The sequence below is a fragment of the Pleurodeles waltl genome, chromosome 1_2 (assembly GCF_031143425.1).
Source record: "Pleurodeles waltl isolate 20211129_DDA chromosome 1_2, aPleWal1.hap1.20221129, whole genome shotgun sequence".
Classification (NCBI taxonomy): Eukaryota; Metazoa; Chordata; class Amphibia; order Caudata; family Salamandridae; genus Pleurodeles; species Pleurodeles waltl.
The window spans coordinates 737,608,966-737,634,040 of NC_090437.1; the positions used below are offsets into that span (position 1 = coordinate 737,608,966).

Genomic DNA, 25,075 nt, shown 5'->3' on the forward strand with positions numbered 1-25,075 from the left:
TGCCCTGACTAGAGTAGGTGGGTTCTGCCTCGCTTAGGTGCATACCCTAGCCAACCAGAAACCCCATTTCTACCAGCCAGCTAGATATTAATTCCGATTGGCTACTTTTCCAAACGGTCGAAAACATGGGCATGCCTATGCATAAGGATGTGGTTTTGCTTTGTATGATAAATTCGGACACTTACTTCAGCGGTTCCCAACCTTTTGACTTCTGTGGACCCACACTTTAGCATCACTGGATCCCGGGGACCCCTCTGAATCATAATTGGTTTTGGCGGGACCTCTCACTGAGCCATTACTAAAAGCTGGGGACCTAATCTGTTAATATCATTTAATTTTCTAAGCTGTCGCTGACCCCCTGAGGATGCTTTGCGGACCCCCAGGAGTCCCCGGATCACAGGGTGGGAACCACTTATTTCCTTCACAAAGCTCTGCATTAAAAGGGGTATTGAAGTAACTTCAGTACCACCAGGAGGTGATTCAGTTGAAAACAAAAACGAGCCTATTCTATCTGGTTACTGCATTTATCTCCTTTCCTTCCACAGATATCATGCCACTTCTCTTAACATAATCAGTGTCCTCTGATGGAGAATTTCCTTTTGTAGAAGCACTTTGGGAATATATACATGTGCAGGCATATTGAGTGTTTAGTACTCTGAGAACTGATTTACAAGCAAGGCTCTTTACCATTGCCTGTACTTCTCTAGTGCCATAGGGCTGTAGTGATGTCAATGTTTCAAGCATTAAAGGCACCTAACATAAACCCTATTTCAGCATTTTTGCTCCCTGCAACAGTTAAACACTTGTCTTTATAAAAAAAATAAAAAAAAAAAAAAAAAATGAAGCATTAACTTAAAACAGTCTCTATCTTGTTGATTTGCGTGTACATCATCACTTTAAACAAACTGGCTCTGTGAGGTAGTAAAACATTACAATAACATTGGATGAGCTAGTTGGCATGTTTATGGTAAAGACCCCTGTTACTTTTTGTGATAGATAAATCCACCTACAGATTCCTCACTTGTTGAATACACCATGTGCCAGCTTGGACCAGTAGAGGGGCCGACTTCAACAAGGCTCTGCACATGGCACTGCGTGATGTCACTGGAGCCATAAGAGGCCCCCAATGGCATACTGACATCAGTTCCCTTTTTACGCACCTTTGAGGTGTTTCAGAGCTCTTCAGCGCTCATCAAGAGATTTCTCTTCATTCAACGTTTGAGAAATCTACAGTTGGGTTCAGGTTTCCTTCAACAATGTCACCGCCTAGAAAGTTCTATTGTTGTGGCATGACCATACAGTATGTCATGCAGCATGTGTTTGTGTGCCAAAGAACTAGCAATGAAAATCCAGAAGGAATATGTATGCTACTTAAAAGCTGTTTACTGTGTGTACGCCTTGATTAAACCAGTGCTTATTCTAACAGAAAAAATTAATAAATCACTCATTTCACATCTTCAGACACATTCTTGTCCCACCTAGCTTGCTTATCGTTAGAAAAAATTGTGAAACTGTGAGTGCGATCATCTACAAAAACAATTGATCATATGCTAGCTTGTTCTTGCTCCTGCATTCTCCTTTGAAAACTGTTAAAATATATAAAATATTACATATTTATTTATTTAAAAAGTCATTTACCAATGTTATTAAAATTATTTCGAAAATAGTTAAACAATAATTGTTATTGAAATTATTTTTTTAAACTTTATATTTATTCAGATTTTTGACTATTTTAAATATTTTAATTAAACATTAATTCCTATGAGACTTTGTAATAAGTCCCTTCCTCCATTACGTTGTATTTGAGGGTGTTGCAGTACCAGTGGTTGGCCATGTGTGGTGCTGGCCTTACTACAAAAGTGTAAGTTATTGCAGAAGTGTTGTTTGTGAATAACGAAAAGTAGTAAACTTACTCAACAGTGTAAACTTACTCAAAAGAGAATTTTGTGAATCTGCCCCTTTACCTTTAACTTTTTATTTCCTTTGGCAGATCCGTTTGGGGCATTTTCATATAAAACGTAACACATCTTAAAGCACGTCCATAGTGGAACTTTAATGCTTGCCCACAGTTAATAACCTCATTCTTGCTAAACAAGGTTACAGTTAAGTCTTGTTTTATAGCAACATGTACAAATTTATAACTGGAGGAAGAGGTTTGGCGCAGTGATTAACAGTGGTTAACTACTGAACTATTCTGTTTAGTAATTTTGAGATATTAACACCTTCAGTCAAAACTGTCATTAATTTGAGTGCAAACATACCTGTAAACCCTGCTGCCACCCTAGGTTTAGTGAGAGACTAAAGCAGCCATTGGAAACCCATTAAATGTATTCAAGCATTTAAATGAATTTTGCCCATCTCTTTTATATTCTAATAAAAGTAAACAATGAGAATGTATTAATGTTCATTTACTCATTCATTTCTTCAGTATTTGTTGTGAAAATGTTTATATAAGTTCACAGCTGAGCATCCTTTCAACTATTTTCCTAACCCATTTCTAACTTTTAGCTAGTCAACAGTGCCCTCCGCTCAAATCAAAGGAAAATATTTGGGGTCCAAAATCTAGTAAAATAAAGGTGACCTAAGCACCTTCATCCTTTGGCCAAACACCTGCCTCCAATGACCCCAGTCTTTGTTTGGATAAGTACAACTCCTTCATCAAATCTGTCACCAGTGACCAGCTTCTTCTTTCTAGGGAAATCCTCCTGGAAGACTATGAACTGCAATAGAGTGTTAAAGAGATATTGTTAGAAGAGCTGAAAGATTATGAAGAATCACCAAAAGCCTTCTGTCACTCACCAAGCTATAACAATACCATTCTCTCCTAATATATCTCTGTCTGTCTACACTCTTGAATTCTAAAGGGAAAAAGAAAAAACTGTTGATGATCATCCAGTTTGAAACTAGTAGCTTTCTTCTGTCTGGCACTGAGGGATCCAAATGTAACACATTTGACAATTTCTTTTCAAACAAATTGTAACAAAAACCTTAGAGTGAAACGTATTGTCTCAAGCTAAATCCGCTCAATCAGGATTAAATATGTTATACTACGTCAGAGGTTCCTCCATTCTGTACGCACCAAGCTCCTTCGGTTTCTTTTCGCACATCTCTGAGCAAAACCTTCTCTCGCCTGTCTTTGCCACAAAGTTCTTTCCCTTATACTGTGCTGATCGATGCTCTCCTACTCCTGCCGAGAAGCATACAGCGGCTGTTGTTCCACATTGACTAGTTCCCCCAAATTTCATAAAGATTTGTATCCATTTTCTTAAAGCTGCACACATTAAACACCTCCCGTAAAAGGAAACATGTATCCTTGTACTATTGAATACTATCCCCACATCTCTGTCCTCCCTTTCTGAACCAGGTTGCCTCCAAGTTAATTAGGAAAGTTATCTCCTTGAGATTTTTCATTCAAGATTTGTGGCTGCTCTAAATTCAGAAGGTGAGGCTCTGATAGTAAATGATGGTATACTCCACGTTCAAGGAAGGATCTCCTGCTTTGTTTCTCCAAGGTAACGTTCAACATGTTTTACCAACATATTTCCAAATATATGCTATGAAAACAGCATGGCAATGGAAGGAACTATTCTTAAATGGTTACAATTCTACCTATCAGATCACTTTCAAATAGTGAAAATAGTTCATACCATTTTTGACTCCACTCCTATAACATACGGTGTCTCACAGTTTCATTCTAGTGCCCACTTTTCCAATCTATATGTTGAGCTATTGTGTGAGCTACCTAGATTGTGGCTTAGCTTTTCATCAATGTGCTAATAACTCCCAAACATCTCTAACTCGACTCTTCTGAATCCACCACTGTCATGAAATCATCCTGGTTCCAAATTCACATCTGGATGGAATTCGAAAGTATAAAATGCAACACCTTAGCGACTGAATTTTTTTCTCTATACCACAACATTGGCTTGAAAACATAAAGAACACAGCATTTCCCACACACTTGCACTTTGAAGGCAACATCAAAGCATGATCCTGTCTACCAGTTTCCACATCGAACATCTAAACAAATGTAATATTAATACTCAGCTCTGGATCTGGGAACTATAATGTGCGGCCATGAAACCATGCTGACGTCCAATTGTATCAGACAGTATAACAGATTCTGTCCTTGTAAGAATCTAAAACCTGTTTGATAATAATCTTTAACTTGGATCATTCAAAAAATGCTTACAATTATCTGTTTGCTTTTTCTAAGATGATGACCTGAAAAGGGAGTAAGAGAATGGGTCGGTAGTTTCTGAATACTGGAGAATCTGCTACACATGTCTTCAAAATTGGGAATATGAGGACTTGTTACAAGCAAGAGTAACACTGGAAGAGGAGAGGGAGAGATTAAGCAAGGAAGTAATGACCGGGCCAATAATGTTTTACCTATAGAGCAGAATATGAGGCAGCAAAAATCAAGGGCAGGAGACCACAAGATTTGATCTCAAGTAGTAATACCTTCATAGTAATACCAAGAATGAAAGACTCAAAAATATTTGTAAACTATTTATGTTTCAGAAATCGTCAAGTAGGCCACTAAGTCAACAGTAATATATTGTAAGGAAGGTGTCTTTTTGTTAATTTGTCGTTAAAAAGACTAGAGAGCATTTTTTGTGAAGGATTTGTACCAGAGACAAACAATTAAGAAAAATATGCAACCTAAGTTTTTTTTAATTATTTTCTTACAACTTTTGATAACCATAAGATAATTAATATTAGAAGTAGTGCTGTAGTATTCTTGCCAGGTTCTCACTAAGGCTTTGCACACAGGCCTTATCTTAACAAGTTCAATATAGAACCGTGGGACGAGAGACCAGGAGCAATTTGAAATAAACCTTTCAAAGGTGGCAATGGAATTAAGAGTAGATTTATCAGTAAATTATCAGGCTGTGTGTGACATTCAGTATCATTGTTGAGCACAAGAAAGGACAGGTATAGTTGTAAGACTTCAGTAATTTGAAAAATACTTTAGTCAAGGTTAGGAGTGGGTGGATTGAGCGACAAATCGAGGCTCAAAAAAGTAGTTTGACAGAAGGTGAATTAAATAAAGGAGCCTAAATCGGGCCGATAAAATGTCCCTCCCATCCCACTAGGTAGACACCATAAGAAAATGATCGGTGGAGAACTTAGATTCAAGGACATATCCTGCTGTGTGGGTAGAGGAGTTACACATTGTAACAGGCCTAAAATGGCTAACCTAAAGCTTTGCTGGCTTCCGATCTACTCCGATCTCAGTCCATATGTTCAATTGTACTAAAATGGGCAAAATCTCAAATATAAGGAGCAACAAAGTCAGTCAAAGCATTGCCAAATGAATCGATGGGGTCTGCAGGAGTGGCAAAGGTCCAAATGCAAAACAAAATCAGAGAAAGGAGCTGGTTGCATTAGAGGCGGGGTGAACATAAGTACACGGGATTCGGCTGAAGGAGAAGGACTAGCGCATGCCATAGACACTAAAAATGTTCCTGTGAATGATTGATTACAAGGGTGCTACCGATTTTATAGCGGTAGTCTTGTTGGACACTGCAACTGCTGCTAAATTATCTCCCCAATTTTCACTCAAGAATAAAATTTCAGTTTTCATAGAGGGAGCTCAACCTTATGAGCAGGATTTGAATAGGGATTGGGTAAGATGCATCGAAGGTGGGAGGATTTCTTATTTGATGGGAGCAACAGAGGAACTACTGGTTCTAGTGGTACAGGTTGCAATGCAGTTAGAGCCAGAAAAGGAAGTAGGATTAGCCAAATTTACCATATCAGTTTGTCTTAATTTGAGTAGTTAAGCCTTGGAAAAGATGAGGCAGGTGGTCACAGGGGGAGGGTCTGTGGCAATGGGCACAGTAAATTGCAGACGGTCTTACCTTAGGCATAGTAGCCTGACATTCCAAAGCCCAGAAGGTGAGAAATGAGTTACCAGGCCAAGTGGTAAAGAAAGTAAATAAGACGGGTGGTTAATAAAAACAAACTGAAACCCAGATGCTCCTGTTGCATTAGGAAAACTAGCTTTCCAATGTGGCTACTGTGAAATTAATACACACTAACATAAAGATGCAAAAAGTTAAGCTAAACAAAGTTAAAATAATAAAAGGACTAAGTTGAAACAGATACATTCATTGTAAAAAAAAAAGGAGAGGCCAGAACTTTTAAAATACAAGGAACCGAAACTGCAAGAGGAGCAGCCAAGTAACCTATTGAGAGATGCTTGCAGCAGTCTGAAATGTCAGTTGTGCAGTAGGGTAGGAATTGCCAAAAGAAATTAAAGAGTGATGGGAAAATTAAAAAAAAACTGGAACTCGGATGCTGCTATTGCAGAAGGAAAGGTACCTTTCCAAAGCCTCTACTAATAGTTGAATACCAAGTAACTGAATGGTTGGGTTGGTTTGGTTATTTTTTCAAACCAAGTTAAAAATAATAAATATGCTGTGTGTTAAGTTAGCGCCTGTAAATAACATGAAAACAGGGAAGCAACAGGGGAAGGGTTCTATTCTATGTGCACCCCGGTTGCTGCTAGTTTACACACTGTTCTGTAAACAGTTTGTTTTTGTACTATTCTGAGGAGTCTGTGCCATGTGAGCTTATGAAGAGATTTCCCAGTTTTCTGTTGTGTATTTCTGAAAACCACTGTCATTCCTAACTTTGAATTAGAACGAAATATTTTTGCAGACTCCAGCTGATGTGGTTCATAATTTGTCATACGCTAGCTCATTATTTTTATGGCTGTGTTTTATACACTCTTTTGAATAATGTATTTATTTGTATTTTCAGGCATTCCTGTAGATGTAGTGGTCAACATTTTCATTAACAGCTTTGGGTCTATACAAGAGACCACTATGGTAAGATTCATTTTTGTATTTCAACTTAACCCAAGCAAACCTTCAGTGATTTGTATATATTTTTTTTAATGTCACAATCCTATTAAGCAACAAATTGTTGTCCATCAAGAATGAAAGTTACTAGTTCATGATCTCACCAACATATCTTGAAAGATTGGTTGCCTTTGCTTACTTTCTGTACTTTCCTTGTTAATTTGAGCCCTGCTTTAGTATATTAACATTACAACCACAAAGAAGAACATGGAGGGGGTCAGTATAAGCAGCCTTTTAAAAGTAGGATGAGTAGGAAGATGTTAAAAGGGCCGGACGGACCGGACATAATGGGTTCAATACATATTTCCTTATCGAAGAGGATAGTGCATAAAAGGAACACTTTGTATACCACCACAAGCATAGGGAAAACCTGGGAAAGAAAACGGGCCCTTCTATCCTCCATCGTTTACCTGCTAACTGATTCCTGATTTTTAGGCCAGGCAGCTCTTGGTGTGGTTTCCTTGTACTTTTTACCTCTGACCTCCTGTTTTTGGACCTCGTGCTGTAAATCCTCTTTGCTGGTTTTGATACTCTGGGCACTTTACCACTGCTGACCTGTGCTAAAGTGCAAGTGCAAGTGCTCTCTGTCTACACGATATTGGTAATTGGGATTCTATAATTGGTACAATTACTTTTCTGGTAAATACCTAGTAATGTGCACTATGTGCCCAGGGCCTGTAAATCAAATGCTACTAGTGGGCTTGCAGCACTGATTGTGCCACCCACATGAGTAGCCCTATAAACACGTCTCAGACCTGTCACTGCAGTGTCCGTGGGTGCAGTTTTGCACTGCCATTTCGACCCACTTGCCAGATCTAAACCTTCCCTTATGCTACATGTAAGTCACCCCTACAATAGGCCTTAGGTAGCCCCATGGGCAGGATGCAGTGCTTTTAAAAGGTAGGACATGTACTGGTGTGTTTTACATGTCCTAATAGTGAAATTATTGCCTCATTTGTTTTTCACTATTCCAAGGCCTAACTCTCCCATAGGCTAACATTTGGCCTGCCTTCAATATCTTTTAAGTGCATTTTCCCATTGAGAGCAGATAGAGATGTGGAGTTTGGGGTCTCTAAACTCACAATTAAAAAATACATCATTTGGTAGAGTTGTTTTTTTAGATTCTGTTTGAAAATGGGCATTTTCTTGCTTAAGTATTCTGTGCTTCTGCCTGTCTGTGGAATCTGACTGATAGTTGGGCTGTTTGTGAATTTCCTTTAGACAGTGACACAAAGGGAGCTGAGGTGTGTCCTGCATATCCTGATGAGTCTCCTGGGCTAGAGTGAGTGGGGAGGGAGGGACTGACACACCTGTGCCTATCCTCACACAATGCAGTCTCCAACCACCTGGTGTGTGTCTGGGGGCAAGTCAGGATCTTGTGAACAAAAGCTACTTCTGGGTCAAGAGGAACCTTTGCCAAGGAGAAGAGCTTGGTGCTTGAGGAGGACCTGCCACTCTGACTTCTGCTTTGCTGTGCTGGCCTGCTGCTGCTTCTGCCTGGAGAGGGAAAGAACTGGACTTTGCTCTCTGAAAACCTGCTTGTGAAGGGTCTCCAAGGGCTTGGACTGGGTTTGCCCCCTGTCCCTGTTCTGAAGTCTCCCGGACATCAGACTTAATCTATCAGCATCTGGGCTCTTTTTCTGAGACCCCTACCCTGCCAACTGGTGCCACACCCAGTCCCTGTGCCCTGGAAAGGAGAAGCTGTTAAACCAAAGGTGCAAGTTCATGTACCAGAGCCGAGCGGCAGAAAAATTGACGCAGCTACTGCACCGCGGCTGAAAACTCAACGCATCACCAGTAATATCGATGCATCGCCAGCTCTGCGAGAATTCATCCCTGCCATGCATCTGGATTTTCCATGCCTTGTCCCTGGGCGTTTAAACCTGCAACAGGACCGACCAGAGACTGCTTGACCAGAAATCAAAGCATCTTTTCCCTGCGAGGAGAGAATCAACACATCGCTTGGCTGGCAGGGAAAGAATTGACACACTACCTCACTTGCAAGTAAGGAATCTACGCATAGCTTGCTTTTCTGACGCACACTTGCCCGTGCAGCTTTATTTTCGACGCATACCGGGTACTATGTGCTTAAACGCATCCATTGATTTCTATTTATTAAAACTCTTTTTACTTCCCATCTTTGCTTGTGTATGTTGTTTTTTTTTTGCCATTTTGGTCTTGTTTGATTGAGAAGAGTATTGCCTATTTTTCTGAACTGGTGTGAAGTCCTTTCTGTGGTGCTTGTACAAATACTTTACACATTGCCTCTGTGAGAAGGTTGACTGCTTGTGCCAAGCTTCCAAGGGGTTGAGAAGGGATTATCTGAGCTGTGTATCTCCCATACCCTGACTAGAGTGAGGGGCCCTGCTTGGACAAAGTGCAAATTGACTGCCAACAAGAGACCCCATTTCTGACGCTGGTAGGAGTTTGTAGCTGCAAGTTCACTCCTTTTGTATATTCCCCAGGCATCATACTGTATCCTGAAACCTTTGCATAGTACTTTTGAGCGCTGGAAAGTGACACCTTGCAGCTCTGCATGAATGCCATTCTGCTCCAGAAATTGTGTTGTGAGGCCTGTATAGATGCCACTCTTTCACGCTGATGTCAGTAGTATATTTCCAAGCCACAAGACACAGATCTGGAGCTTCCTCTTAACTCTGTCACTTATACTGCAATATTCAATACATTTTCCAGTATGCAAGTGATGTTAATTCCTAAAACAACAGCTTTTAAGCACTGTGGGCACTGTTGCAAACACATGTCTGTGCCAGTTCACCACCTGGTGTGTCTGGGATCAAACCATGACTCCAAGACCTGCGGAGACTGTGCACCAAACCCAAACGCCCTTAGAAAACGTGAGGCAAAACCTTGTCACTAAGCATAAGACGTGGTAGCATGGAGACCGATTCAAGTCCAAGATGCGATCCCATAACTGCCTCTGTTCCTGGAGCCGCCAGAGCCACTTTAGAGGCTAGAATTCCTGTGGGCTCCAAATTCTTGGGTAAGCATTAAAAGCATAGGAAGTCGAAGTGGAGTCCTACTCCTTCTCACCGTTCCCTGGCACAGCTGGTGGGTGGTGACAATACTCTTGTTTTCGCTCCTAAAGTTGGCCGACTTATGAGATGATTTTTCTGCTGGTTCTGGCGCAACTTGCATGTATGCGGCCTTCAGCCATGCTGCGCCAGATCAAAGAGTTATCCTTAGCTATGCTCTGGTTCTTATGATCTCTGCCGATTCCCTCTGAAGGGCCTTTGGGCCCCACGGAGCCGAGGTCTTCCTCCAGTATTACTGCTGGCAGGTTCACCCTCCGCACCAGCAGGACCCTTTAAGGCACCTCTGCCTTCATCTACAGTTGTGACAACCCCACCACCCCCTCACCCCCCCCCCCCCCTCCAAAGCAACAAATACCATACCATGCCCTGATATGTTGAGGCTGATCTCAACTTGACCACCTGAACAGGTGGCTTCCATTTTCTTGTGGGCTCCAAATTCTTGGGTAAGCATTAAAAGCATAGGAAGTCGAAGTGGAGTCCTACTCCTTCTCACCGTTCCCTGGCACAGCTGGTGGGTGGTGACAATACTCTTGTTTTCGCTCCTAAAGTTGGCCGACTTATGAGATGATTTTTCTGCTGGTTCTGGCGCAACTTGCATGTATGCGGCCTTCAGCCATGCTGCGCCAGATCAAAGAGTTATCCTTAGCTATGCTCTGGTTCTTATGATCTCTGCCGATTCCCTCTGAAGGGCCTTTGGGCCCCACGGAGCCGAGGTCTTCCTCCAGTATTACTGCTGGCAGGTTCACCCTCCGCACCAGCAGAACCCTTTAAGGCACCTCTGCCTTCATCTACAGTTGTGACAACCCCCCCCCCCCCACCCCCCCTCCAAAGCAACAAATACCATACCATGCCCTGATATGTTGAGGCTGATCTCAACTTGACCACCAGAACAGGTGGCTTCCATTTTCTTTTTTGATGCTGACTCTATGCCAGTGCGACTTTCACTGCTTTCACAACAGACTCTGACCAAAGTATCTGCGTTGGCTTTACCACAAGGCAGACAATATTCTCTACACTGCCTTTTTGGATGCATTATAATAATGATGGTGACCAGGGTGACAAGTTCACTCATCCCTATACATAGGATAATTTGTCTAAGGACTTGGAACACGCCAGTGGGCTGTATACCTCCATGGAAACAGCCCTTTTCTCACCTCCAGGGAAAGCTCTGGAAGAGTTGGCCTTCTATGCCATGGTTATGCATTGGGCAGCAGAAGTTCTTGAGCTTCATCTCCCCACCATGGAGGTAACAGCAAATGTACTGACAAACGTCTTGCAGCCTTCCCATTCAATGAGTTTTTCACACCTAGGAACTTCGGCTAACCCTTCTTCTACCTGTACTCCAGACTGCCATCGGACTACTCCGGGTGACCCGGCTTTTTTGTCCTAGCACCCCTCTCTGCGGAGTTTTGTGGTGCAGGCTTCCACTAGCCAGGCCAAACCCAACCACTCCTCCATTGAATCCAGAAGAGTGAAGAAATTCAGGAAGAGGTTATTCTCCTCAGCCAGTTCGGCCCTCCATTCAGTTACTTCAGCCTGTTTGCTAGGCCACTACATTCATGCCCTTTGGGACTCTGGGCACGGAGAGTAAGGCTCCAGAACTCCGGGGCTTGATTATCTGTCCTCCGATCAGGCTTGCCCCTCCAGTCGGATCAGCTGCTGCAGCAGAAAGGTTGGCTTCTCCACTCCAGCCTCTCCAGTCTCAGCCTTCATGCATTGTTGAGCGACAGCAGTTGAACACCTTCGGAGGTAGTTGTCATCTTGGCTGCCAGGCAACCTCAACAAAAACTTTGTATGCTTCCCTTTGATACAGATTTGTGGTTTGGGGCAGCACTTGACTCCCGCCAAGCCAACCTGTGACATATTTTATTATTTGTTCTGTCTCTTGCCTGGCAAGGCATTGCCCTGTGCACACTTAAGTGCTATATTTTAGCCATCCTAGCATTCATAGGTTGCTTGATCGGCCCTCTTCATTTAAATCACCTGTTGTAACATGTTTTTAAAAGAGGCTGCAGTATGTTTCTCCTTCCCCTTTTATGATGCCCCAGTGGGGCCTCAAACTCGTCCCTACTTATCTGATATGTACAGTATTTGACCTGCTCCACAGTGGTCTCATATGGCTCCTTACAATCAAAACAGTGGTCTTTGTCAACATGGGTTCGGTGTGCAAGTGAGCTCCAGACTTTATGTTCATCCACAATACACTTCCTTCCCTGACAAGCTGGTTTTACATGCTAGGGCATCTTTTCTTCTGAAGTTGTGACACCATTCCACGTTGGCCAAATCATCATCCTGCCAGCGTTATGCTCCATCTCCCTCCTCTATGAAGGAGGATAGGCTCCGTTGCTTGGATCCTAAGAGAGCACTCGCCATTTACACCAATCTCACAAAGACCACCGAGTGGACAATCTGCTCTTTGTGGGGTTAGCTGGTGCCAACAAAAAGGTAAGGCTGTGCAGAAGCGTACCATCTCTTGCTGGACTGTTCTCTGCATTAAAATCTGCTATGCACTGGTGAAAAAGCACACTCCAGAAAAGCTATGTGTTATTCCACTGGAGCCAAAAATGCTAGCATGGTGTTAGCAAGTAGAATCCTTGTCCTAGACATAAATGCCAACTGTAAAGACGGCATGGTGATGACTAGAATTCTTGAATTGATCTCAGCCACTGGCAATCACTCTGGCCCCCATGCCACCCCAGTTTGGACCCAGCCATATGCAAATCAGTCTTGACCCTACTCTCCATGGAAACTGTCCAGCCTGAACTGCCAGGCCAAGTCCTCCCTGGACCAGAAGCAAGCATCCGGTGTCAGGGTATCACCCCCCTCTTCAGCTAGGCTAGCTTGAATCCAGCGGCACAGTTAGTCCAGGACCCATGTATGGGCATATCGGACGCACTTAGGGTGGCAAATGTAAAAACAACAAGGTGGTCAATAGAATGCTTGAATTAATCTCAGCCACTGACAATCGCTTGGGCCGCATCTCTCCATCATTTTTTTGCCCACTATGCCATCCCAGTTTAGACCAAGCCATATGCAAATCAGTCTTGACCCTGCTCCCTATGAGAACAGTCAACCTGGCTCTGCATCCACAGAAGGGTGGGTAGTGGCTCCTGTCCCCACTAGACACTCCATTGTGGACTGGATTATGTCCCCTTCTTTTGCAGGTCCTCTTCTACCGGAATCCACCTTTGGTTCCTCTTTGTCTGGCCCTGTTCTTGTGCAATCCCTTTTCCATGTCTTCCTGTTAGTCCTTGGGAAAAGCAGGTACTTACCTCCGCTCTCCTGGTCGCTGGGGGTCACTCTGGTACTCACCTCTTGGGGTTCCTAGTTCCTCCAGCTCCCCTCTAACAACTCCACGTTCTTGGGAGGGGGGGGACTTCATCTCTCATTCCACTTTCTTAGTATATGGTTTGGCCATTCCCAAGGGCCTTACTATTTTTTAGGGGCCTTACTATTTTTACTAAGTATTGCCAATGCTTGTTGTTTGTATGCTATTTACTGATTGCTAGTGTGTGTGTGTGTATATATGTATGTATATGTATATGTATGTATATGTATGTATATATATATATATATATGTATATGTATATATATATATATATATATATATATATATATATATATATATATATATATATATATATATACTCAAAATAAGGGAGGGATCAGGAGGAATTATGGTCCAGTGTATATCCTCCTTGTGGAAAGAGACTCTCCAGGAACCACGGACCGGGGTAGGTTTCCGCCTGGCCAGAGCAGCTCCGAAAAACGTCAATTAGCGCTGGACCATTGGTCTGTGTATTCGTAGGATGCTCGTCTTCAATTTTAGGACGGGTACGAGTTAGGAATTATTGGTTCCATATTCATGTAAGTGATTGTTACTCCCCCTAGCTATTTGCTGGCCTAGAGTAACTTGTATACCTTGTTTGAAAATATATGTGGCCCTTATTATTCAGGAGATACACATAGTCACATAAGGTCCTGATGAAGCATCACTGGATCCGTTTGGACCACCAGGATGCGAAACATGTTGACCCATGAGAGGGTAGACTTTGGAGAATCCCCAGACTCCTCTCTTTGATATTTTCTTCGCTATAAGAGTGATTGATCTTAATTTCTTTATTCACTCTTTTGACTTTATTTTTTAACCTTGGCCCTGACCGTCCATCTGGTCTAATAAAATCTACTGTCTCAGTGGCGGTTTTGAGAGTCAATTTTAAACCACATTCTCTTCTGATCTCCGTTGACACTTCAGTCACCTTTGGGGTCACGGCACCACCATATCAAAAGATCTCCGGCAAAGAGCCCCCCCACCAGGGGTGGTGCCCGTCAGACATTGCAGCGCCGGTCTGACGAGGAGCAGTGCCTATGATGAAGCATGACACCCCATGGGTGTGTGAGGCCTCTTGCTCCTAGAATTTAGGACCCCGGTCACTATTTTCTGTTTTGCATGGTTGGAACAGTGTATCACTTATTTTCGATATATATATATATATATATATATATATATATATAGTGTGTACTTACCTCCAGGTGGGGGAACTGCTTATAAGTATTCTAGTGTTTTGTTTCAATAATAAAGTACCGTCATTTTTGTAACACTATGTGGTTCTTTCATGTGTGATAAGATTCTGGTTGACTATAGTGGTATTGCATAAGCTTCGCATGTCTTCTAGATGAGTCTTGACTGCTCATCCACAGCTACCTCTAGAGAGCCCTAGCTTCCTAGACACTGCCTACACTTCACTAATAGGGGATCCCTGGACCGGGTATAAGGTGGTAACTCCATAGGTGCTCACCACACAATAGATCTGTTTCCTACAGTACCCATAGACACAATCTGAACAACAGCAACATGGGGTTCTCCTCACACATTTGTGAAACATTACTGTGTGGAAATCTAAATGAACAAGGAAGTGCAAGTGGGCCAAAGAGTACTGCAACACCTGTTTGCAAATCCTTCCTCATTTCATACCATTTATCCCAAAGAAGGGGATACTACATAATCTAATGCACATCATGTGAATCCAGAAAAGGATTCATGCTGCTTAACGAAATGGTTACTTAGCAGTAGATTTAAAGCCTGAAGAGTTTTCTGGATTCACATGTGACCTACTCACCTCTCCAGAAATGGAATACAATGCAATCAGGGTGGAAGGGAATATAATAAAACAACAAACATTAAACTCCAAGCCAGAAAAAAGATTCAAAAGATGGGTATTATGTACTGGAACATCCAGGATGTTGTCTGACATCATACAGGGGATGGATATAGCACTAAATGGTTGTCGACCAAACAAAACAAGGAAAGAAAAGATAATTCAGGGGCCAACCACTAGATGGTGGAATAATGCACAGCATGTGAATCCAGAAAACTATTCAGGCTGCAAAACTAGTGCTACTGGTAAGCAACCATTTTTCTCCACTTCCTCCAGGCTTAAATAAAGTATGTACCACCAAGTCATGAAACAGCCCACAATATCTATATTCGATCCTGAGACAACTGGGTGCTGGATATCATTTTGATGGACAATTCAGAGGAGTTATTTCACAGACGACGTTCCAAGATGCGTAAAAAGGAACTCCACCAACATCTGCAAACAATGTAGGAGCATATTATAAAGTTGCATTTTATAAAATGACATAGCTTATATTTACTCTTGTTCCAACAAGGTTGTTGCAGTTTGATTTTTGCAAAGACAAAGTGGCCATATGGATCAGGCCATGTTTGAAAGCAAGGCCACTCCACAAGTCTTGTATTCAAACGCTTATCTGAAATAGTTCAATAGAAGTTGATTATCAGCTGCTTCTGAAGTCTTTCCTCAATTTTTCATATTCAGCTGTGGATATGTGTGTCTCTTTTGCAAATGCTATGTTGGCAGACTTGTATGTCAAATAGTGTTGGCAATATGATATTGACATTTAGTGACAGTATGTTTAGTGGGCTTGGACATACTGAAATAGTAACCATACTGTGTACAGAGCGTGAAGCAGTAAAGCTTATTGAAGCCACAATTATTTAAAGGTACTGATGCTGCTTCCGCATTAAGTCCTGTGTAAGCCAGACAAGGGTCTTTAGCTTCACTTTCACATTGCACACTTAAATCCAGATCCTTTCCTGCCTGCCGTGCTGTGAGAGCGGTGTGGGTTCTACTCTCGACCTTCCTTAACCTTGTGTGATTCAAGCGATCTCCCATGAGTAGTTAGGGAGCATTATTTTCAATACATAATCATAATTGAACCACTGCTAATGTTACTGTTCTATATTTTTTTTGTTTGTATAATTTTTTATGACATAAAGCCTTTTTTGGAATGTGGATCATTAGGTGTGTGGCCTGCACAAGTAAAGGGTCTGCACTCGACCACTACTGAGAACGAAACACCCCCATTGTAGCGCTTGACTCTCATAGGGTAGCGTTGCAGAGCAGCTCAAGGCCTTACTCAAGGTGTGGGCTAAAAATCCCCATTCATGAGCACAGAAGAATAGCCCCCCCAGTCTGTGTCTTTTGCTTTTTATAAAGTAAAAGTTCATTTATTACACACGCTCTACTCCATATTATGCAAAATTTTACAAAAGTACACAAGTTGATGGAATTACTTTTGGATGACATTGCGTAATCATTCTGGTCCCCCTCTGAGGGAGACATAAAATCCAGCATCCCACATGGCAAAACATTTACTTGTATCCCAATGCAATATATGAAGGTGACTTGGCGTGAGAGTACTTAAATCTTGCAATAAAGTGCATCTACTTTGATAAGGGGTGGCTGTCAGTCTCATTACTCAATTAAGCATGAACAAGAACATTTACAGGCATGGTGGCATAGTTTGTGCTGTCAGGATTGGTTTCAGATTACTCTTGGTAACCGTCCGTAACACCTTCCTGCACCCATAGAGGGTGCTTTGTCATATTCTCAGGCCGTACTAGGAGTCTCCCTACTGGAACCACATATTTTAGATTACCTTTAGCATAGCATCCTATTGTTTCCACTAAGGCTGTAAAACTACTAGCCATTACAGCCTTACACCCCTAGATGATGTAGTTCCACAAGCAAAGAACAACAGTTCCAACCACCTTGTGCTTCACAGTGCTTTGTAATCCTTGGGGAGTTAAAATTATTTTGTCCTACCCAACCTAGGGTGGCGATACAAATTTTTCACTGGGGGAGGCTGTGCTGCTCCTGTAGCTCCTCCTGTCCATGAGCACTTTGTTGATTGTGGTCCCATTTTCCTGGGGCCACCACAGGCTGGCGAGGAGCCAAAACCAATCCTGGTGCCCTGCAAGGCATTGTGGAGCTGGATGCATAGGAAATGAGCAGCTCTCCCGCGGCCCCAGGGAGAGACGCAATGCTACCAGAGTTGGAGTGCTGCTTTGGAGGTGCCTGGTCCCACCCGGATACCCCCTCACCAGGTATGTCTTCCCTCGTTGGGGAGTGGCACAGGGAGCCAACCCCTAGCCACTCCCGTCGGCGCCTTGCATGGCCAGCACCTCCAGGTGGTGCCACGGAAGCCGGCCTGCCATTTGGTCTGCCCACTCACGCGGGCAGATGTGTGCGTCCGCCTGGGGGAGTGCAGCGGCACTCCTCCTCCTCTCCTGCATCACCAGGGCCCCTGAATGGGGTCTGGGGCCCCTCCTCTCTTTCCAGGGAGCGCAACAATGCTACCTGCCTTCCACCACTTCACTGAGCCCCAGGATAGGGTCTGGGCCCCCTCTGGCAGCTTCATGGGGGGTGGCAATGGCACCCCCGACTTCATCTTCTGTGTGGACCCCGGGAAGGGGTCTGGGGCCCCTTTTGGTATTTTCACGGGGAGCACGACAGCGCCGCCTGGCTTTACTTTGGGAATGGCCCTGCATATATGTGCTGGGAGCGCACCTGTAATCTCCAGGTTTGCTTCTCTTTGGGGGCCGGGATGGGGTCCCAGGGCCCTTGGCTATTCTTCACCGGGGTGTGACGGCACCCCCAGCTTTACTTCGTTTGGGGGCAGCCCCCGGGCCCTTGCCTACCCCGGGGGCACAGACCAGAGACCCCTCGCTCGGAAATATGTCAAAGGTCGCAGACCTTCTCCTTGGGATATCTCTGGCCCCCAAGGGCCGATTTTGACAATCTTGGTGTTGTTCCCCTCCTAGTGGTGAACCCTTGCCACCAGGAGCACTTTTGTTAGGCTCCTGGCCTAGAAGATCCCCAGCCCCAAATTGTAGGGAGCCAGGCCCACTGACTCCCTGTGCCAGCCTTTCATCTGGGTGCCTTCCTGGTGTTCTGGGCAGTGAGCTCTCCTTGCACCAGCCCAGTCTTTGCCTCAACTGGCACTTGAGGGGAAAGGGTGGTGGTAAGGGTGCCAGCTTCCCTCGCCCTGGCATGCGACACGCTGGGTCTGAAGTAATTCAGGAGCAGACTCCCTGCCCCAGTGGGCAGTCAGGGGGTTGTCCTTTCCAGTTGTCCATGAAGCCCTCTTCAGTCCCAGTGTCCTGCAGTGAAGCCCAGCCAAGAGAGCCCTCCCCTGTGCAGGACCTTCTAAGTGGGGGCGGAAGTGTCCGGCAGGACTGCAGCTCTGGCAAATCCAGATGTGCCACATCACTTTCTTGCCCCTGTCCCCTCCTTCCTGCACAGTCTTCTGGGATAGCTCAAAATGGTGTTGTCCAGGAGTTAGTGCCATATCTGCTCTTATAATCTCAGACCCTCCTCCCTGATGTTTCTTCCAGGGCCTCTCCGCCAATTTCCTTGCACGGACTGACCGCTAGCTGATTGATGTAAGGCACTATGCAGGCAGCTGAATGGAGCAGTAATTGACCCTAATCCTGAGCTGAGCCAGAGAAAAACGATATTCCTAGATGGTCCATAAGTTGAGCAACTATGACTTCGTAACCTGCTGCATTATTCTTTTCATACAGGTTACAGTGCACATTGGTGTGACTCTGGTCTGCGTGGACCCTAGGGTACTGGAGTTGCACCCTTTGCCATCCCACCCCATTGACATTGAATGGAGTGTCCCTACAGTGAAAATACAGTGAGCACACTGACTATCCCTCACATGTATACACCCATCTCATGAGGCCTACTGTAGGCCACTACCCACTCTGCATAGTCCCCTCAGTGCCACGCTACCTAAGTGCAGTTCATGGACTGCGCACACCAGGAATCCTCTCTACCCAGCCCTCAAACATGTGCACATGTGATTATGTGTAACCGGCCCGGGGCCTCCTGCTCTTGCTATTCCACTGCATCATTTCCTTAGCAAGGCGGCACCAGCGGTAAACACGTGCAGTCCTTTTTACCATGAGTTTACTGTGCATGAGTGCCCAACTCTGAGGCTCCCTCAAGTAAAAGGTCAAAATCCAGGTGATCAAACAGCAAAAAATCAGGGCGGACCAGATAGTCAGAACCTTCCTCTCACAGCCCTTAAGATATGATCGCTGTAATAAATAAGAGTAACATCTTTGAGTCCAAGGGCCAGAAGTAGAGCTACAGAATGCTCATCTAGGGCTGGATGTCTGTTTTAGACCCCTTCATCAGGAAGGGAAGACGCTGATTTGAAAAACAGGCAGTGTGGACCAGGATGGTGTGATTGATATTTATCTACGGTGATCTATGACCAGTGAGCAATCAAGAGATGCCTTATGTCAGAGGCAAGATGCTGGACTTGCCATATGGCTTTGATAAGGTTCTTGTACCTTTCAGCTGTTGCCTGTACATTTTTCAGGAGATAGTAAGAAATGGTAACGGTGACGACAGTTAAGACGTAATGCCAGTGGGATATTATACAGGAAACTGGACATGAACTCCTAAGTCTAATATGGAAAGCAAATAATAATTATCTCTGCCCTATTGATGAATCAAAGCAGTGCTATAAGATTATAGGTTTTAGGATGGGAGAATAAGTGTCTGGCGTGACTTTGCTAAAGCTCATCTGGTAAAGACTATCGTAGTGTAGTATGCAGCTCATAAACTTTGGGGAGTTGGGTTAGATCCCTTACATGCCAGCAGCTAGACAGAAAGGGATTTTGTTAGGTTGGTATTTGCATCTGAAAATGTGATTAAGATGGGTAAGAGACAATTCACAGCACAAAGAAAGGTAGAGTATGGAGGAGATTAATGCATGGTATCACACCACTAATAGTCCAGGGGCAACATGACTTGTCTCTGTTGCTAGAGCCAGAATCCTGTTCCAGAGGTTTCTTGTAGGTCATTTGGAGATTATTGCTCAAGTCAACGGCTTAGTCAAACTTTTGATCCCCAGCCATCTTTTTGTTTAGGACCCCAGAACACATCCCTTTATGAGGGTGCAGTGGATTCTAAAACATGGCATTTTGTCTGTAGAGTATCCAATCCCTGAAAAATGCAGGATTCAACTTTAATCATCAATTGTGTAATGTTAGGAAATGCCCAGTGACTGTCCTGGTTTGAGTGTTCAACAGTTATGTACCCTAGGTCCAGTCCCTCTGAGATGAAATGCTCTCTTCCTGGCCATTCCATGTTTGGTGCAGTATATCCACTAGTGTCATCTATGGTGTTTTCTATTTTGATGCTGAGGAGGTAAGGGGCCAGTAGCAGAGCATGACCACGTAATTTGTGTAGTGTTCGCCCCTCTGGGTGGTTTGGACAGTGAAAGCCTAGATTGTCAACGGTTGAAGGTATTTCTTAGTAGCATGCAGCAGAGGTTTATTACTGGGGGACATATGGGGAGGCAAATGCAAGTTTGTCTAAAGTTTATCTCTGCTGCAAGGGCAAATCAGTAACGACTCAGAACTGCAATGGCAACACTGTCACTCTCCAGAGTTAACTTGTGTGATCTGGCCCAGTAGTGCTGCAATTTATGAGATAAATCACAACAGAACATTTTCAAAGCCGGTGACTGTTTCACAGTAAAGGTGATGTGCATCCTATGCATTATTGGCAAAACATGTCACCAGTATCCTATCAGATGGCAACTGGATTGTGCCCAGGTTTCACGATTGGTATGTTGTTTCAAAATTGCAACTACATCAGACGAATAGGGCTGACAGGAAAAATCGGCATTGCATCAGGAAGGTGCTGCTCAGTCACTCTAGGAAGTGAGGCATGTTTCTATTGGGTTTCAAAGCTACACCCAACAAGGATTGACTCATTGATATTGTTTTTGTGAGTTTCAAGTCTGTGGTGTGCATTTCTTCTGTGAAGGCAAACCCATAGAATTATCATTCTACCAGTGAAGCGTACAGCATTTGTGCCACATGCAGGCATGTTTTCCACTCACGTTGCTGTATTACCTACGTAAACAACATGGTATGGAGCAGATCGTGTAGGTCTGGAATATAAAACAACCACCTAAAGCAGCTTCAGTTTCTTAGCTGGTCTGAGCCTCTTGTTGTGACAGCCTTCCAGGGCACTCTGTCAGAACTCATTCACAAAGAAGCAACTAAGTAAACAGCTGAAAGTCCTCTCCACAAGACATGTGGTTGAGCTACTGGCTTTCTTCCTCAAGTTTCTTAAAGTCACATTTATAAGTAGTTGAATCCTTGTTTTCATACCCAAAGTGCAACTTCTGTGTATTAAAACTATTTTTCTCAAATTCTTTTTTAGGCCTTTTTGGAACTGAAGAGTTTGATATGCTCTGCATGTCAAAATATGCCTGCAAATCCACCCAGACAAAACTGAAAATTCTAAGCAGTTGAATTAACACTTTGTTCCATTTAGCAAAGTCATCAAGGGACAGTGCATCATAGGCCCTTGCAAAAGGGATATTGACATGCCTTGCTCTAAGTCACTTAAAGGTTTATCACACCATTGCAGGGCGAGTAAGAGCCCTCTACAACATAGGCATGACATTCACTGTTTATTGCATCTCATTCATGGACATAACTAAAGCAACAATGTGCAGAACATCGCTGTGTTTTATGACCCACTATTGTTTAGTTGTCATGTTGAGACAAGAGCCCTTGGACAGGTTTTGCCAGATATATTGCCCGAATAAGGTGTCTCACTCATTTCTGTCATACATTTTTTGTTTGGACAGTGCTACTTTGTGAGTCTCAATTTAAGCACGTTTATCCATGAAGGATCCTATACTGGGGAATAAAAAGTTAGTTATCTTTAACTACAGTTGTCCACTATTGGTATATTTCATGGTTTTGCAGTTAGCTCTCCCTTCTCCCCTTATTAAGAGATTCTTCTTTGAGTATACTTGGTTAGCTATGAAAATCTGTCTGACTCATGGCATACTAAACACAGTCTATACCTTTAACTATGCCCAGGAGTCTTTGGTCTTAGGGTCTGGCCTTAGGCTAGGCCCAGTGCTCGGCGACCCAAACCCCCATTCCCCACTACCATAACTAATGGCTACTTTTTCCAATTGTCTGCTGAGCAAAGCCTTTAAACAGACCTTGCACTTGTTTCCCCTCCTCATAAGCTTTGATTTCACTCTTTCTGCATCAATGACATTGAGAACGTTTAGAGGAACATGGCTGTTTTTTTCCATCTAAGGTCTGAAGAAGGATTCAACTAAATGAAGACTATTGTTCCACAGGCTCCATCTATTTCCATTTCCGAAAAATGGTTTACTACTCTGACAATCAACAGATACGTTAGTTGCCAATTTCAGTGTTAGTGATGTTGTTAGAAATGGGGTCTCTGGTTGCAGTCAGTTTGCACTCTGTCCAAGTAGGGACCCTCACTATAGTCAGGGTAAGGGAGATATTCAGCTCAGATAACCCCCGCTCAACCCCACTTTTTTGTTTGGCACATGCAGTCAGGCTTGTCTCAGAGGCAATGTGTTAGTATTTGTATAATCACACAGCAACACAGTGAAAACCCCACAAAATAACTCTACACCAGCTTAGAAAAATAGCCAATGTTTATCTGAGTAAAACAAGACCAAAACGGCAAAAACCCAACATAAACAAGCAAAGTTATGAATTTTTAAAGATTAAACTTGAATATAGTGCCTAGCAACACAAATGCTTCAATTTAGAGTTGTTGCGACGTCGTGACGGAGTCATTCCCAACGGTCACGTAGTCACACTGACCCCCAAGCACAATACCTTTGGTAACGAAGAAACAAGCCAGTGCACGTAGTCAGGGAGGAGAGGCCGTGCTGGATTCGGTGCTAAGCGTCAGTCCCTTACGATCCGGCGGGGTCAAGACGCGTTGGGCTACCTTACTGGGGTCCCGGTCATGCCACGGGGCTGCTGGCACCACAGCGGAGTCAGATGTCATAAACGTCGGTGACACAGCACTTCGGAACCCATGGAGTCTCAGAACTTCGGCGAAGCTGTGGCAGCGTCTGGCCTGTGGTGTCGGTCGGGGTCGTCGAACTCACGCAGGGACCACATTTTCGGGTTGCAGGCAGCAGCACGGAGTCATACAGTGGCTCCGGTTCTGGAGTCATTTTGTCAACCTCTCTTCTTGTTATCTCACCAGAACTCACTTCCAATTGCCCAGGAACTAGATTGGCACCACTTGGCAAGTCAGGGTCCTCAGGAAGAGTACCTAGGTGCAGGTAGGTGAAGACTTTAATGTCCCTGAGACTTCTTAACATGAGGCAAGCTCAGTTCAAGCCCTTGGAGAAACTTCACAAGCAGGATTTCAGAAAGCAAAGTCCAGTCCTTTCCCTCTTAAGGCAGAAGTAGCAGCAGCAGGCCAGCACAGCAAAGCAACAGGCAGAGTGGCAGGTTCCCCTCAAGCATCAAGCTTGTCTCCTTGGCAGAGCTTCCTCTTGATCCAGAAGTAATCTAAAAGCCTTGGTGTTAGAAATGGGGTCTCTGGTTGGCAGAGGTATACACACTTGTCAAAGTAGGGACCACAATCCTAGTCAGGGTATGTCACACACAACCCAAATTATTCTGTGCCCACCCTCTGGCAGCTTCGCACTGAGCAGTCGGGCTTAACTTAGAAGGCAGTGTGTAAAGTAGTTGTGCAATAAATCATGCAATAACACAGTGAAAACACCACAAAAATACACCACACAGCTTTAGAAAAATATAAAATATTTATCTGAATAAATTAAGGTCAATACGCTCAAGAGTTGATAGTCACAAGTTGAAATACACTTTGATAATAATAAGAGTCTAAAGTTCCTAAAAGCAACAATTGTCTCTTGCAAGCACAAAGTACCTGGTACGCGTCAAAATTACACGCATGAAGACCACAGAGGAGGAGATGTGAGGAAAAAGGTAGGTGTGCATCGGATTTCCGGGCACACACAGATGATGCGTGGAATCTTTTCCATGCGACAAGGGCTTTGTCTCGAATTCCAGCATGCAGGCTTGAATCCTCTTTGTAGTGCGGGGTCTTTTGACGCCCAGGGACGATGCGTGGAAATCCTGGGCGTGCTGAATGAAGTCACAGGTGGGATATACGTTAACAGTTTCTGTTGCATGGCAGGTGCTGCGCCGATTCCTCCTGCAGTAAGTCTGGCTGCGTAGTTCTGGCTCGGGGATGTGTCAATCCAGTGGGCTGTGCGTCAAAGTTCTGGTTGCAACGCTGGCGTTGCATCGATCTCCATTCGAGGAGCTGGGCTGCGTCTCTCTGGCTCAGCGATGAGGTGATTCTTTCATCACTAGGCAGGCTGTACGTTGATTCCAGCAGGCTGTGCTACGATTTTCTCAGCACAAGGAGTTCCTTTGCAGAGGTGAAGTCTTTTTGGCCCTGAGACTTCAGGAAACCGGAGGCAAGCTTAATCCAAGCCCTTGGAGAGCATGTCTCAGAAGAGCCAGAGGCCAGCAAGGCAGCAGTCCTTCACAGCAAAGCAGTCCAGGTGAGTCCTTTGGGTAGCCAGGCAGCTCCTCTTGGCAGGTTGCAGGATCTGGTTCAGAGTGTCTGTTCCAGGAAGTGTCTAAGTTGGTAGGGTCGGGGACCCAGTTTATATACCCAAAAGTGCCTTTGAAGTGGGGGAGACTTCAAAGAGTGGTTTTGAAATGCACAAGGCCCTCTTTCAGTACAACATTGTCTGCCAGGGTCCCAGTAGGAGGTTTGGCAGTGCATTGTGTGAGGGCAGGCCTTTGAAATGTGTCAGGCCCTCCACCCTTCCAGTCCAGGAAGACCCATTCAGTATGCAGATGTGTGCAGGTGTGACTGAGCATCCTGTGTTTGTGGTTGTCTGGGTGAAGTGCACAAGGCAGCTGTCAACCAGCCCAGACATGGATTGGAGACGGGCTGTAAGGTACAGAAGGATTTT

The 25,075-nt window shown here is 44.1% G+C and overlaps 1 protein-coding gene across 5 annotated transcripts in view; it reads left to right on the top strand.

The window, feature by feature from the left end:
* Window positions 1–25,075, top strand: part of GLRB (glycine receptor beta) — a 175,814-nt gene that overhangs the window by 90,412 nt on the left and 60,327 nt on the right. For all 5 annotated transcript variants that reach the window (XR_011205449.1, XM_069243183.1, XM_069243207.1 and 2 more), the window contains exon 4: window positions 6,772–6,839. Coding sequence is in view for 4 of the 5 variants with exons in the window: in XM_069243183.1 (XP_069099284.1) it covers window positions 6,772–6,839 (68 nt within the window). In the remaining variant the exon portion in view is untranslated. The remainder of the gene's footprint in view (window positions 1–6,771; window positions 6,840–25,075) is intronic.